At 36.3% G+C, this 16,426-nt stretch overlaps 1 protein-coding gene across 6 annotated transcripts in view; it reads right to left on the bottom strand.

Moving 5' to 3' along the window:
* Positions 1-16,426, bottom strand: part of NAV3 (neuron navigator 3) — a 730,605-nt gene that overhangs the window by 118,142 nt on the left and 596,037 nt on the right. For all 6 annotated transcript variants that reach the window (XM_064491553.1, XM_064491556.1, XM_031463093.2 and 3 more), the window contains one exon: positions 11,453-11,572. In XM_064491553.1, the coding sequence (XP_064347623.1) occupies positions 11,453-11,572 (120 nt within the window). The remainder of the gene's footprint in view (positions 1-11,452; positions 11,573-16,426) is intronic.

Genomic DNA, 16,426 nt, shown 5'->3' with positions numbered 1-16,426 from the left:
AAGAGAGTAGTTAATTGGAATCTGAGCAGCATTTCTACTGGTTTTTCCTAGGATCAACCTATTCTAGCCAGTAGCCAATTGAACAAATAAATAAATAAATCCAACTCTGACGTTTACTAATGGTGTGAAATGAAGCAAATTATTCATCTCTTTGTGCTGTGGATGCCTTATTTGCAAAAAGGTGGTAATTACAGTACCAAATACAGAAGATTGTTATGAGGATTAAATTAGTTAATACATGTAAGGTATTAAAAACTATTTCATTGGTTTCTGCTGCTTTGTGTATTTTCTTATTTCTTTGGGTTTAATTTGCTTTTCTTTTCCTAACTTCTTGAACTGGACAATTCCTAACTTCTTGGATGCTTAGCTCATTGATTTTTAGCCTTTCTTGTTTGTTTCATAAATACGTGTATTTAAGGCTATAAATTTCCCTGTAAGCATGATTTTTGGACACATCCTACAGTTTCTAATATGTTCTTATCATTCAGTCCAACGTATTTTCTAATTTCCATTGTGATTTCTTCTTTTGCCCAAATTTCATCAGGAAGTGCTTTTTCTAATTTTCAAACACACAGTGATTGTCCAATTATCTTTTGGTGAACGGTTTCTAGCTTAATAGCACTGTGGTCAAAGGACGTACTATATTACAGGATTTCAGTTCTTTCCCATTTTTTGGGACTTACTTCATGGCCCAACATACAACCTTTTTATAACTAGCCAGTGTGTACTTGAAAAGAATGAATTCTGCTCTTTTTGGTTCTGGTGTTCTATTTATGTTCATTAGGTCAACTTATTGTGTGATTCAAATCTTTATATCTTTATTGATTTTTTTGTGTGTGTGGGTCTTCTTGTTCTATCAGTGTCTGAAAGAAGTCTATTAACAACTCCCAAGTTGAAAAAAAAATGAGTTATGTCTGGCACCAGTAAGACACTCCATAAAGAAACTACTATTATAATTATTTTTGTTTTTATCTAGTAAATGTTTGAGTTGTCAAGTGGGGATGGTTTGTATAAACTATCTGGGATCAGAGTAGAATACACTGGTAGAAAAACAGAAGATAGGGTTTGGTTCTACAACAAATAAAGCCTCTCTGAAAGTTTTATTATGTTTGAAGAAGTTTCAGTCAATACTGAATACCGTCTATTTTCTAAGAAAACCTGGCTGACAAACTGTTTCAGTCAATACTGAATACCGTCTATTTTCTAAGAAAACCTGGCTGACAAACTGTTTTAAAATTGTAACAAACTCATGAATCCTAACAGTTTACAGAACCCTCAATATGTACCTGGAATTATAAAAGTCTAAAATAAGAGTAAATTATAAAACTTAATCTTAAGGAATGAGATTTACTTGGAGAAATAAAATTAAATTCCCAATGTATATATGCATACACACACACACACACACACACACACACACACACACACACAGAGAGAGAGAGAGAGAGAGAGAGAGAAACATGCACATGCACATATGTGAGACATCCTCTTCTGGTAAATTCAAAATTCTATCTTTTAAGAAAAAAGCACGCTGATTTAGACATGCAATCAGGTCAGATAAGATGTGGCTAATGAATCTGCCCAAAAAATGAGAAATTTGACGAATGTCTTAAAAATGTAATGGTTGATTACACAAACTCCTTAGATACAATCTACGCCATATGATAGAATAGCATCCAATCATCAAAAGTCATATTAAAAAATATTTAATACTCAAGGGTGGTGCTTATTATGGAAGCAGGTGAAGAAAGCAGGATAATTTACTGTATAGATGGTATAACCCAAACCGTGCAGAGTGGGTTAGCAACCCTGGGAGGAACACATCAAAGCAGTGTTCCTGGTTGTTTTGGGAAAGGGAGGATTATGAATTATTTTTAGATTCTTCTTTATACTTTTATTTATTCTGTGAACTTTCCTCAATAATCTCAGAAAAAGCTTTATAATAACAAAATAACTATTTAATTCAGAAAATAAGCACTCATTTGTAATGAAAACACTTTTATTTGCAACTTATCTAAAAAAACACATGGCAGCTCTGTAAACACTTAAAAATAATTCCAACTCCCTGCAAATAACTTTAACCATTTCAAACACAAATTAAGTCAAGCAAGAGAAAAGATTATAAATGGAGCACATAGGACCTAATAAATAAGCCCACGCCCCCGACTCCATACAGCTGGAATGAGGAAGTGCGGAATTGATCAGCTGCCAACCAGAAGCTCAGTTTAATGATCCCAAGTTGAATGTCTCACCCCATTAGGTAGTCTATTAAAAAAAGAATTCATCCATAGTTCTTGAAGGGAAAAAAAAACAAGTGTTTCACATATAGATGCAACTTTCTAAATCAAATTAAACAGTTTAAATTCATTGGTAAAATCTCCTCTATTTTATTGCTCTTTGTAGGGAAAAAAAAATCCTGTAATGTAAAAGGTCCCCATTGCTTTTCCCTTCATACAAGTGCTCTTTTAGTATTTTTCTGTGTATTAGCTGAACATATTTCTCCCCTTTACATTTTTTTCTCTTATTTCCTTGAGCCTGTTATAGATATTTCAACAGCCATTAAGTTTCAAGATTATGATGGATTTATACGTATAAAAGAGCAAAACACTGCTAAATTGCTTTACTGATATTAACAAACTGGCCAGCCTTTTAGAAGCTCCAATGCATGTGAAAATATTGTTCTGTCAATTGTGTTTTTACATTTATTGACAATCTGCAGTAGAAATAGAATACGATTACCTACTGAAGGAACTCACTGACATTTACGAAGTTCAATAAAAAAAAGATGTTTATATTTTATGGGTACGTTTAGACCAAAAGAGGCAACTAAAATAATGTTAAAAATCAGAAAATTTTATCCAGGCATGATAAACACCTTCATCTAATTTAATAATTTTATGAATAATAGTAAGAGCACAGACACTGGATTCAAATCCAGCCATTACCATTTATTTGAATAGTGTTTATAGGCAAGTTACTTGATCCAATGACTGTTTGCCTCACTTATAAAACGGCAGTAATAAAGCCCACTTCATAGGGTAGTTGTAAACGTAAAATACAATAGTGTATTTAAGTAGGATGGTATGTTGGCTACACATACAAGATTCTCAATGCTGACAGAACTATGGCTGTTTTTACTATAACAATCATGACTCCTTGTCCTCAACATCATCATCACCATGTTCATAAGATTCATTAGAAATTGTTTTGGAAGGAGATAATGTAAAACTACTGCATACATTAGAGTGCTGGGGGCCACCACTCCCATGGGGAGATTAACTCTAGAATGGTAAAATTTAGCTTTGATCAAGTTTAATGCCAGGGGCAGTCTTATAAAAGATGGTAAATCTTAGAGCCACCTGTAGGTATGTTTTGAAAGAAATTAAAAGGTATCCAAATCAAAAAATACCTACAACTTGGGCTAGTTGTATTGTCCAAGCAGCTTTTGAATTTCGATGGTTTTTTGGACTTTAATAGTCCCTACTTTAAAGCCCTTCTAATTTAAAACCTTTGAGTACAGGTTCCCCCCAAATTGAGCACAGTACTTGGCAGGGAGTAGGTTCTCAATATATGTGTACAGTGTGAATTAGTCCTATGAGGGTATTATGTAAAAGTATTGGAAGTTTATAAGACTATTCACAATGAGTTCAGGTCATGCTGAGAATCAGGACCCAGGACAGAAATTTAGGACCAGTTCATAAGCCTGCAAAGAGGAACAAGGTACCAAAGGAAAGCTGAGGGGGCAAAGAAAATCTTCTCTACTCCTCCAACGTTCTGCATTGGTCTCTCTCTATTTAGAGGAGGGCAAAAATGGCAGGCCATTTAATTATAAAAGAAATAACTATATTTACTTTATCTATTTTCATCTCAGCCTATTAATCTTTTTTTTGTGTTTGCTTTTAATTACTATGGAAAGCCAGTAAGCTAATGAAGGAAATACTTAAGATAAGGAAATATACTGATTCTGTGATTATGCTGGAATAAATCAACAAAGAATAGAAGGAATTATTAGAGTGTACACAGACTAGTGACAAGCATCATGAATCCCATCTCTGGAGATATTTGCTTGGTAGCTTAGAAGAAAGCTCTGTTGCCTTAGCTTCTCTTGTTTGGAGATGTCATGGAAATACCAAAGGCCTTCCACCCTTAGAAATGACTCTTCACCTGATTTTTTGAGAATTTTCCATCAGCCCTTACGTAGAGACAGTGCAATTTTCTGCACATTGATGAAAACTGTAGATTTAGGGTGAAGGGATCTAAAATACGCCACTGAGGAGAGCTTTTCATCTTCCTTTCTAAATTCCTCTTGTCTAACTTTAAAAGTGTCTCCCAAGAGAATGCAACTGTCATAAATCTCTTCCCTGGGAGTTTCACAACGAGATGATTGATTCCTATCACCAGAAACAAATGTGAATATTTAGGCACTGAAGAAGAAATTGCCTCAATAGACATTGTCACAGAACTATCATATCTCCCATCTCTTCTTCTAAGGTCCCATTTATCTTTCTTAAAAGTCATTTGTTTTCCCATATAAATATCCTTCTCCCTGTCCCCTTTTCCTTGTTAAGATGTCTCAAATTCTAAACATCATCTTGAGTGACATCTTTCTGTGATCTCCTGCATACATATGTGAACAAAAAATTGTCTTTTCTCTTGATAATATGTTTTTTGGTCAGTGTAATTTGCAGGCCCCCAACCACTAAACCTAACAGGGTGGAAAAAAAGATTTTCCCTCCCAGTAAGGGATTTGGCATGACTACCTGTTTGGACTGAGATTTCCCTCAATATACTAAGTTTTAATGATTGATACTCTGAGAGGCATGTAATATCATGACAATCCTTAACGCCTTTTTGTAAACTCTTTCATCAGCTGGGATTTTAGTATCTAGATTACAGCGCCACAAATGAAATCCATCTGTCATTTAATACAATACAAAATTAAAAATTTATATGATACATTATGCTTTTATATTTAAAAAAAAGTCATGATTAAACATGCAAAAATCAGTAAAAATATCATTAAATTGATTCCTTTATATTTGAGATGAACAATCACTATATTTAAGAATAAAATTTAGATAACAATGTAATGGACAAACCAGAATAGACCTAGAAAAAGTTTCTTTGTTACTACAGCTTGTGGAATTTTGTCCACATTCAATAAAGCCTTTGGTACCTGGAGCTTTGTCTTTCTCTCTTTTGAGACTCATTCTGTCATCATAATGAGTTAACGGCCACCTGGATAAATCATCTACAGAACCGAATTCTGACTTCGGGACCATTCTACATTAGCAACTCAGGCTATGACTTGTACCTCGCTTAATCACCCAGGACACCTCTCCAATGTTAAATTTCATTCTATTTTTTGACAAGAATCATCTTCACTTAACTTCATTTCTCCACGGACTTTGACACTGGTGTCTATTCCCTCTTCTCTCCACTTCACAAATATCAGTGACCCCTCTTTGGTCTCATCTTTGTGTTAGAGCTGGTTTCTTTGTCTCTTCAATGGCTACTCTTCCTTTATTCCTTTTGAAAAGTCAAGGGTTCATTCTCAAGATTTGTCTTCTTACTCTACATCACAGATCCAAATGGGCTTGTAGCCCACACAGTATTAATCCACAGAGCTTTTTAAACAAAATTAATTACAGTTACTGCCATAATAAGACTCACAGCATCCAGTGAGTGACGCTATGGCTGGGATACAGACCTTAGATTTGGCTTACTTTTTATAAAAAAAAGACTTTAAAATGTGCTAAAATAGTTTTGCCACCATTCCTTGCACCTGCTGGGCAGGCATCTCATGAAGGGAGGCATCCTCATTCTGTCCAGCGGGTACCACCACCAGCACATCTCTTTGGGAAACTTCAGTGGACCTAGGGAGTCTACACAACCATCTGTAAGTCTGTTCATTGTTTCTTGCTTCTCTCTGATTTCCCAGAATATCTGACACTGAGGAAAGTGTATACCTTTAATTATCTATTAATCTCATCGATCTCCAAAGACAGTTGCCAATATTTAAAAATTGGGAGAGTTCTCCAAAAAGTCTAGATTCTTGACTACACTTAACAAATCCAATGGTTTGGCAATCCTCAGCCATCCTTTCCACATTTCCTCTAGAGTTGAGGGTAGATGCCAGCTTTGGAATGGCATCCATGTCCCTTCTGCTGCACTCGTTTCATGTGATGTTCCTGATCTCTATAGGATTTGAGCTTACGATGCACATACTACACATACTTTCCACTTTAATCCAGCACTTAGAGAACGACTGACCCTATATCTCAAAGGATGAAACCACCTAGGTGTTAGACAGTTTTATGGACTGAATTGGGTCCATTCCCTCCCCACTCCCTGACCACCACCAAATTCATATGTTGAAGCTCTGACCTCCAATGTGTATATATTGGAGACAGAACTTTTATGGAGGAAATTAAGGTTACATGAGGTCATAATAGGGGTGGGGGCTATTCCAATACAACTGGTGTCCTTATAAGAAGAGGAACGGACACTAAATATCTCTCTCTTTCACAGCAAGAGAGCACAGAGAAAAGGCCACATGAGGACACAGTGAGAGGGTGGCTGTTGGCAAACCAAGAAAAGGCCTTCATAAGAAAATGAATTTTCCAGCATGCTAATCCTGGATTGGTAGCCTCCAGAACTGTGAGAAAAACAAATGTCTGCTGTTCAAGCCACCCAGTCTGTGCTTCTGTGTTATGACAGGCTGAGCAGAGTACGACACATGGACCAAACCCAAGTTCCTCTCGAAATGATGTCCTACTTCTGTCCTTCAGTTCTGTGCTCATCTGCCTTCACCTGGACTTTGACAGTCACTTCCTATGCCATCTACCTGCGTTGGTGTCTTTCTCTTCAATATTTGCTGTTCGAGAGTTCTTTTTAAAATATGATTAAATGTGTTCTTGCTTTGAAATTAAAAAAAAAAAAACCAATTAAAATACGTCAGACAGCTCCTTATTACCTACAGGCCCAAACACTCAAGAGGGCCCATTCAGATCCACTGTCTCCTGTCCACCCTTGCCCACATCCCCAGTGCATGAGCAAGATCGCATTATTCATGGCTCTGACAAAGACTCTCTCCTTGACAAAACTTTAGCTGGGGTGCTCTGAGGTTGCTTCGCCACTTGGCCTTGATCTTGGCCCCCTGCTGGGCCAACACCGCCCACTTTTATTAAAAATCTTGCTAGGTCAGTTCTGAAAGAAGCCTCCACCCTTCATAGCAGATTACCTTCCATATAGGGTCAAATTTCTCATCCTCCATCCTCAGTACTCGATCATGTCAGGCCAACACTTTAACAAGAATCCTGTTGAGTGGGTTTAGCAAGAATCCCCCAACTCTCATATCTACTTTAAGTAATTTCCCTTTTGCTCACCCCCTTCATTCTGCATATTGGCCATAAACCCTCACTTGTTCTTGTTGTATTCAGAACTGAGCTCAGTTTGGTACCGAGGTCTCTTTTCCCCAATTGCAATAGTTCCTTATGAATCTGTTTTCATTGCTTTAACTCCTGTCAGCCTCTAGATTCCTTTAACAGCTCCTTAAACTAAACTCGCCTACGTCTCCATGTTCCCCTGTATTCCTTCTGATTCCTCCCAGACTATATGTCAAAAAGTCTTTTTTTCTTTCTTTTTTTTCAATGGCCCGACTTAAATCATACTGCTTTTGGAAGCCTTTTCTTAGACTCTCAAGTTGAAATATTTATTCTCCATTGGTGCTTCTAAGGTACTTTGTATACACATCCATTATGAATTGGTCAATTTTATTATCACTTTATATGTTGTTCACAGTATTTTCTCTGACCATTAAATTCAGGGCCTTTCACTTGTATTATTTTATTTTACTTTTACCCAAGGTGCTATTAGGATGTCAGGCACTTAGGAGTAACTATTTATTTATTAACTAATACTTGTTAATGTTAGTACAAAAGCCAATGTAAGGACAGTAAGAGGAATTAATGAAAGTCAAAACAACAATTATTTTCCACCCTCTCTCCAAAATGACCTTTTAAAAACAGCTCAACAAAATGGTATAAGTGTATATGAATTAGGATTGGCCTCACTATAACCAGAGTCAAATGGATAAAGCCTGCACCTTTTAACTGTCTGTTATGAATTTATTTGTGGAGTTCCCAGAAAGTCTCCAACATGTCTACAAGGATAAATCCATTCTGTAATCTTTTCTTAGTCAGGTTAATAAGGAAATGGGGTTGGTGTTGGATTGATATAGAAAGTAAAGAAACTGCAAGATCTTTGAGTAATAAAATACTTAAAACATAACAAATCTGGCTGTTGGAGGCCCCCTTCTTTTCTTTGGGGTCATGTCAAGCTTCTGAGAAGACAAATTCAGCTGTTCCCCATCACCCATCATATTTTCTTCAGAAGTTGATCAAAGGAAAACCTGTAACCTTCACTATAGCAACACAAACAGCTCAAATCCTTTGCCATGCTAGCCAGCTGGGTACTCTGTCATTACATCAGTGTATTTTCACTGATACACCTTTTAGAAAGAAGATCTAAGAAATACGAAAAATTAATAAAACATTACTGATCTGTTTTGGCATTTACGCTTTCTTATCAGTGAACTATTGCAAGCCTTATTATTTACCAATTTACTAAAATGAACCAATCACTAATATGTTTCATATTATTTAAAAAACCCTTGACTAAGGTAGCTGGGAAACTAGAAATACAGAAGGTAGAAGACCCAACTCCTTGCATGATTATATCCACTAAATGAGGGCAGTAGGCTAAATGAGCATTACTTAAAATATTACAGGAACAAATTATTATCATAGAGAAAAAAGTGGGAGAATCAGTGATGAAAATGCTTAAGTAGAACTGAATTAAATACAGTGAAGCAGGCTTTATTTTGGCTCAGTACTTTGAGCCATGCTTGTCTACCCTATTTGGAATGGAGATCAGAATGAAGAAAATTTTATGAACAACACCCTGTACAAATGAACAGAAGGACTGTCACAACTTTACTATTTAAGATTATGTATTTAAAACAATAAACGTCCTGAGTCACTTCCTGAATATAAGATTTTTAAATCGCTTTGGATTTGTCTAGAATAAAAGAGGAACACCTAAGACTCCCATAGTGGGAATTTTCACTACAACTGTATTGCTGTTTAACATGTAAAAATGACCAAAATGTTTTTTTGTATTCCTTAAATTACATCATGCTTTCAAAAACCTTCTACATAATTCTCAAAATCGGAGACAGTTTATTTCAGGTGCAACACATCATTGTTTGATCTAATTTACAGATTATTAGTGCCATTGTTATTTTTATATTCTCTTTCCCTTGACAAAGCACAGCTAATGAAGTTGGAACTGCGAAATGACAGTTTTTTTTAATGTTTAAAAGTTTATATCAACTGTTTATATTTTCATAGGCCTGGCATCTATTTGTTCATTTTCAGATGTGGTTCACTAGTTTTAGTGTTTATCTGAGTCATCTGGTTAAAGCTCAGATCACTGGGCCCCAGATTCAGTAAGTCCTGGATGGAAATGATAATCTGCGTTTCTAACAAGGTCCCAAGTGATGCTGATGCTTCTGATCCTGGGGCCACACTTTAAGAACTATGCCTTTTGCAGGTCCCAATTTATTAGACAGATACCTGGGTCTTTCTGTTGGTCTGGGGTTCCTCAGCCAGGCCCCAGTCTGGAGCCTTAAGGGAGCAAGGAGAGCTAATTATCCCACATGTCTCCAAAATAAGTCACCTTTGTATTGATTTCTAGATTCTGCCATCATAAATCTCATTGTCCAAAGACCAAGAGAGTTTTTTTCACTTCTAATGTTTTCCACTGTCAGCCAACAATGTGTAGGTCACAAGTTTCAAAATGTGGGCCACACTTTGGATTTCTTTCCCTCCAATCACTGCTTTGTATTTTCCCACATAACTCATTCCCTCTCTTACATCATATCCTTGCAGTATCTTGGCTGTTTTCGCAGTCTTATTTGCCTCTTTACCCAACTGGACTGTTGCTAGCCTAGATGGATATATTCATTCCTTGGTTCACTCACTCCACAAGTATTTATTAAAAGCTCAGCGTATAATAACTATGACAATAATTTTGCATTCCTGAGTTTACACTGTAATGGGGGAGGTGCAAAATAAACATGTAAACAAATGAGTACGGTATATTTTAGAAGTGATGTGTACATTGAAGAAAATAATAGAAAGTAACGGGAAAAAATGACTGGAAATGAAACACATCTTAGCTACTCTGTAAATGCTTCTCTAAGGGAACATTAAGATGAGACAGAAATGTGATGGAGGCAATAATACAAGAAATGTAGAAAAGGGCGTTATAGGCAGAGGAAGCATCAATTCGAAAGCAGCAAGACGTCCATGGTGTTTGAAGGCAGCGAGAATCAGAGGGAAAATGCTGTAAGAGGAGTTCAGGTGGGGGTTGGGAGTGGGCAACATTTTTCTTAAGCCTTTTAGAACCACATGCTTCACACACATCTTTTACACAGTCTAGAAGGCTAGCATACACACAGGATGAGAGCCAAAACTGTTCTGTTGGCCAACCAAACATCAGCATCATTTGAGTGAGGAGAAACTGAAGACTAACAATAGAATTCACCATCTAGCCTTTGGAGTTGGCTGTATAAAATGCGCAATGAATCGTACACACTTATTTCAGAATATGGATACACTAGGTCTGAACCATTTGTCCGCTTCATAACTGCTGAATTAAAGAACTACTCTAGGTATTGATACGTAGTAGTCGTTCTAGGAATATGCAATCCCATTCTGCTCACGAAAGTAAAAAAAAAATCTGAGTGAAGTGGGGCAAAATCAAGTCAGAAATATGTCTTACAACATTATTTCACAAAGACGGTATTCTCAAATAGCAGTGATTCTGATACAACTGGCAAAACAATTCCCAGCAAAATAATAACTAGTATATGAAACACACACACACACACACACACACAAACCTTTAAGCAATTTGAAGTCTAAAAGAGATTAGCCTGCAGCAAGAGCTGTGTGCTTTCAAAAAACCCCTCAAAAAAAAGCATCAAGCTTATTTTACCTGATGATTAGAATTGTTCTAATCTTTCCATCATTAGCACCCAGGCAGATCTGAGGGCATCTGTATTGAAAGGTATTTATCAGCCGGGGTTCTTTTCAAGTAAGGAACTTAAGTCTAGGTTTATAATTTGGCGTTTACAGATATTAATATTTGTCACCATGTAACCCAAAATTTGTTAAGTATTCTCACCAGCAAAGCAATTTTTTTCCAGCATTATGCAGAGCCAAAAGTTTTGTAAGCAAAACCACCTTAGTTTTTAAAATGTTCCAAAGTAATTATTATACCAAAATAAAAAGCCTTTTGGTTTATACTGCAAAACTCCAAGGATCTCATTTAAAAAGCTGCTTTATTCACTGCCCCCCACCATCAAATATACTGATGGCATTACCTGTCTGCATCCACTGTCACATCATGAACTCCTCTCTGGATGACATCCCTGGAAGTGGCTGTGTCTGGTATTCGGTTCAGACTTCTAGTATACAGGTTCAGCCCTCCATCTGTCATGTACCTGAAAATAAATGCCTAATTAATCAACAGAAAAGTAAATGACCTCATTTGTATAATTTAACTTAATACACTGTGTTTATAATTTTTATTAATTATGCAAATAGGCTCTTTTATAGCTTTTTTCTATATAAACATTCTACTCACCAGGAAGTATCAGAACAGCTTTTCAAGTTTATTAGGAAATTATTCTTCCTTACGGCAATAAGTAGATAGCCTATTATAAAGCCATCCCTTTCCCCCTTTTGTTAATGATATTTTGAACAGGCTTATAGATAATGTAACTCCTAGCAACACTGGAGCAAGATCATTTCATTTTGTAAATACCATTTTTGAAGCATTGAAGGTCACAGGAGTCATGTTAAAATTCGATTAATTTATTCGATAAGTAAAATGTACACAACTGACCACTATTGTAAAATAATAACTAAGATGTATTAAATGCTTAAGATGTTGCCAGGAACGGTTCTAAATAATTTACATGTCATACATCATTATCGTCACATTAGATCTAGGTTGTTGATTTGCTGGAGAGTGTGAAACTGTCTTAGCACATCAAAAAGGAACGTGAGCTTTAGTGGGGAAGACAAATACAGTTTATGCTGTATTTGTGGTGTCTACGGGAAATCCACATATCCACGCACAGGAAGCAGTTTAATATTTCATTCTAGAGCAAGGTGGAGCAGTATGGCCTGGAAATAGTAATCTGGAAAACAGAGATGTGAAGAAAATATGCCATAACTATGCAAAGTTCTTCTACACAGAAGGAAGAGGAGTAGCAGTATAAGGGAGGAAGATTTAGAAATGTTTTGTGAGACTATTGGGGTTTTTTTAATGTGATCATCTTATAGCTTATAGAATTTGAACATGGCTAAAGTTATCCTAAGACTTTCATCATTGGAGAGATTTTAATTTTTGTTTGTTTGTTGCGAGTTTCCTTTGCAACTTTTTGTACTAATCTTCTCTATGACTATTACTTCTTCTTAAACTCATCTTAGCTAATGGTTTAGAAGTGTAGGTATAACATTATCAGGAATTTTTTAATAAAATTTTACATTATTCTTTCAAAATGATCTCCTACCATTTATAGCTCCCAGACTACAGCAGAATTTTTCTAGAGGAACTATGAAATTCATGTTAAGTTTTTAAAACCTTCAGAAAAAAAGAAGGAAGAATTTTCAAGAAAAATGTAAATGAGGAATTTGCTTTATCCATGTGATGACGCTATGTAACTTTTCAGATAATAAATTCATGGTTTTATTATGAAAATGCCCTACCAACATTCAAATGTGACAAGTGCCTGTAAACAGGAATTAGACACCGCTAACTCTTTTTGGTTCAATTAATACCTGTTTAAACCTATTTGACATTACCTGAAAATTTCAAGAAAAGGTTAAGGACTCTCACAAGGTCACTCAACCAGTCATAGCAGAATTGAGAATAAATCTAGAAAGTCGGCTCCAGAAACCATGATCTTTCTTTTCTTTGTAATATATTTTTCTATTGAAGTTTAGTCAGTTTACAACATTGTGTCAGTTTCTGGTGTGCAGCATAATGCTTCAGTCACACATGAACATATATATTCATTTTCATATTCTTTTTCACCATGAGTTACTACAAGATACTGAATATAGTTTCCTGTGCTGTATAGTATGAACTTGTTGTTTATCTGTTAGCTCAAGCAGTAGAGCGCATGCTTAGCATGCACAAGATCCTGGGTTCAATCATCAGTACCTCCTCTAAAAGTAAATAAACCTTATTACCTCCCCCAGCCAAAAATAAATAAGTAAGTAAGTAAATAAATAAATAAATAAATAAATAAATGTTCTTATTGTTCAGAAACCATGATCTTAACAACCACCTAGATTTTGTGTTAAGCATTCTTTTGCTTTTCTTTGTGATTTTACCATATGGGCACGTATTCTTCAAAACACATTGTTTAGCACCTCATGATTTTGAACTGTATATAAACTGAACCAAATTATATATATTCTTTTGTGACTTATTTCCTTCAATTAAAACTACATTTTTGCCAATCATCTATCTTGATGTATATTCATGTTAGAGTTGTACAGCTTTGTTTGTCAAACGCTCTCCAGTCTATTAATCCATCTGACTGTTAGGGACATTTGAGCTGTTTTCTGTTTTGTTTGTTTGCTGTTACAAACAACTCTGCCCTGAACATTTGTATACATGCACTTCCTTGTGCTCACAGGCAAGGGCTTATCTAAGATCTATATATAGGAAGGGAATCATTGGGTCATAAGAGATACATACACATCTTCAAACCTTACTAGTGATTGCCAAAGAGTTTTCAAAAAGGTTTCAAAATAACCTCCTATAAAACTCTGTGGATAGGGATTCTCATGCTGTTTTTAATTTACAAGTTCCTTATTACCAAGCACGTTGATTATATTTTTATTTTGTTATGGGCCATTTATGTGTGAAATGGCTATTTATGCCTTTTGCTCATTTTTCTATTGGGTTCTTTGCTTTTTTTGTTGGCTTTTTCTTTCCTCATTGATACTAACCCTTTCTGAGTTATGTGTGTTGCATATGTGTGTGGCTTACATAGGGTTTTATCCTGACATCTTTCTCTTGCTTATTTTTATGTGACATGAATTCTTCTGAATAAAAAGAAACTTGATCCAGATTCCTTCCTAACGTCACACAGTAACTGTTTCTGTTATTTTTGTGTAGTGTTTTAAAATGCAGTGAGCAGCTTTTTGAGATTTTGGGAGTCTGTTCCCATCTCCCAGTTTTATCTGGACCTTTCCTATTTTTGCGTTTCGCTACATCCTGTTCAATTCTGCTTCTACTCCTGGAAGTTCTCCCCCAGTGTGGGGCTCTGCCCTGGAAGGGAGCTGTGGCTGGACAGTCTAATGAAGTCACGGGAACTAGACTGCTCCATTCCTGTCAGATGCGACCTTCAGCCCTCACTCTCCCTGGCTGGTCAAGTGGTCCAAACCCTCCCAGCTTAGCTGCTATATTCACATCTGCCCTGGGTGTTTCCTAGTCAGTTTCTCTTGGCTACTTAGGGTTCTTCTGTTCTCACTGTTATCAGCGGCCCCAAAACTACCCTCTGTTTCTTCTTCTGTGCACAGACACTGAGGCAATGAGAGTCCTTTGGCTCCTGACTGTCGCTAATTCCTTATATTTATGGTTTGAGATGATACCTTGCCATCATCTTTCTTGTGTAAACAATGATCACGTTCTATGGCTTTATTATCTAGTTGCTTTGTCTGCTTTTGTGGGGATTTGGAAAGATTCAAAAACCTCTGCTTCCACCATATCTCCCTCGAATTCTCTTTTTACATTCAATATACCTCCTTTCAGCCACTGTATGTAACAATTAGCTATTTTTATGACATGAACACACAGGGCACCTAAAGTGTTTTTTTTTTTTTTAACCTCAAAGGAATTCTAATTCAGCATCTTCCTGTAGATGAGCACAGATAATATTAAGGATAATCCCTGAGATCAGAGATGCTAGCTACAACAACTATCCTAATAATGAGTGATTGCTGTGAAGTCCTGTTACGTTTGTTTATAAAAGATCAACTCCTAGGAGAGAAATGCATACAAACAGTCATATAGACAACTTCACAGGGGTGGCATGTCAAGATGATTACGAGTGCAGACTGGAGCCAGACTGTTCTCAAGTTCAACTCCAGCATTGCAAACACCAAGAAATTTGGAATTCCCAGAATACCAATTAACAAATTTCTGAGTTCTACCTGAAGTTACTTAACCTATCTATGCCTCAGTTGTTTCATCTGTAAAATGAAGATAGTAACGATACACTCACCTTTTACAGGTATGGTGACATACAGATGAGTTCATATATATAAAATGGATAGAACACGGCCTAGCACACGGTAAGTGCTTTATAGAAGTTTTGGCTAGTGTCACTGGCTATTCTTCCATTACAATGTCTACATTCCCTAAAAATAACTCTCATATCTTGAATATGAAATGACAAGTAGCATTATGATTGGGAGTCTGTCGTTTAGCATGTAAACTCAGGTAGCCCTGCCCTTCCCAATGAAGACCACGCATGCTTTAGTCATCACAAAGGTTACTGAAGGGGAACGGATGGAGTGTCAGGGGAGAAGCGGGATGAAAGTATCCACCTCCCTTTTTAAAAGTGTCATTCCCTAGACATTCCCTGTGTTTGGGCCAAGTGACAAAGCAGAATTTTAGGTTATATTCTTGGCCCAACTATTTATCACTATGACACTTGCAGATAACTTCAATTTCCACCCAATTAAAATATGTAACTTTCCTCCCCAGTTTCCCAGGGTGCTCCATTTTTGCTTCATACATGGGGACTTTTTCAAAGAGATTCATTATAAGTAAGAGGCCTTCCTCTGAGTAATTCCTAATTACTGGCAGATTCACATCCCCAAGTGTTTAAAGCAAGTTTTAAGACGAGAAGAAAGAGATAAGCATTTGCACGCTTCAAGAAATTTCAAATTCTCAGAATGCTGATTAACTAATTCTCTGAGTTCTACCTGAAGTACATGAAACAAAAAAATGAAACTGCACTCTCATTTACTTCATGACATTCCTTGAGGTTACATGAGAAAAAAAAAATCCTAAATTAAACCTCTTCATTCGTTGTGTCTTTTGAGCCTTTTGTCCCTTTAATCACTAAAACATACTTGAAAACATTGGGAACAGACAGTGAACTTTGTCACTCAGTTTTTTCATGAATCGTAGCACGGACATTTGTATGTCCTTTTTTTTTTTTTCTTACTTAAAGAAAACATCAAATTAAAATGTCCCCAGGATGTCTTCCCAACTTTTAATTCTAGGCTGAGACATCGGGTTGCATCCTCCTGGTACTGACAGTATA

Source organism: Camelus dromedarius, chromosome 11 (genome assembly GCF_036321535.1).
Source record: "Camelus dromedarius isolate mCamDro1 chromosome 11, mCamDro1.pat, whole genome shotgun sequence".
Classification (NCBI taxonomy): Eukaryota; Metazoa; Chordata; class Mammalia; order Artiodactyla; family Camelidae; genus Camelus; species Camelus dromedarius.
The sequence above is the reverse complement of the archived record's forward strand: the minus strand, read 5'-3'. Positions and strand labels throughout refer to the sequence as shown.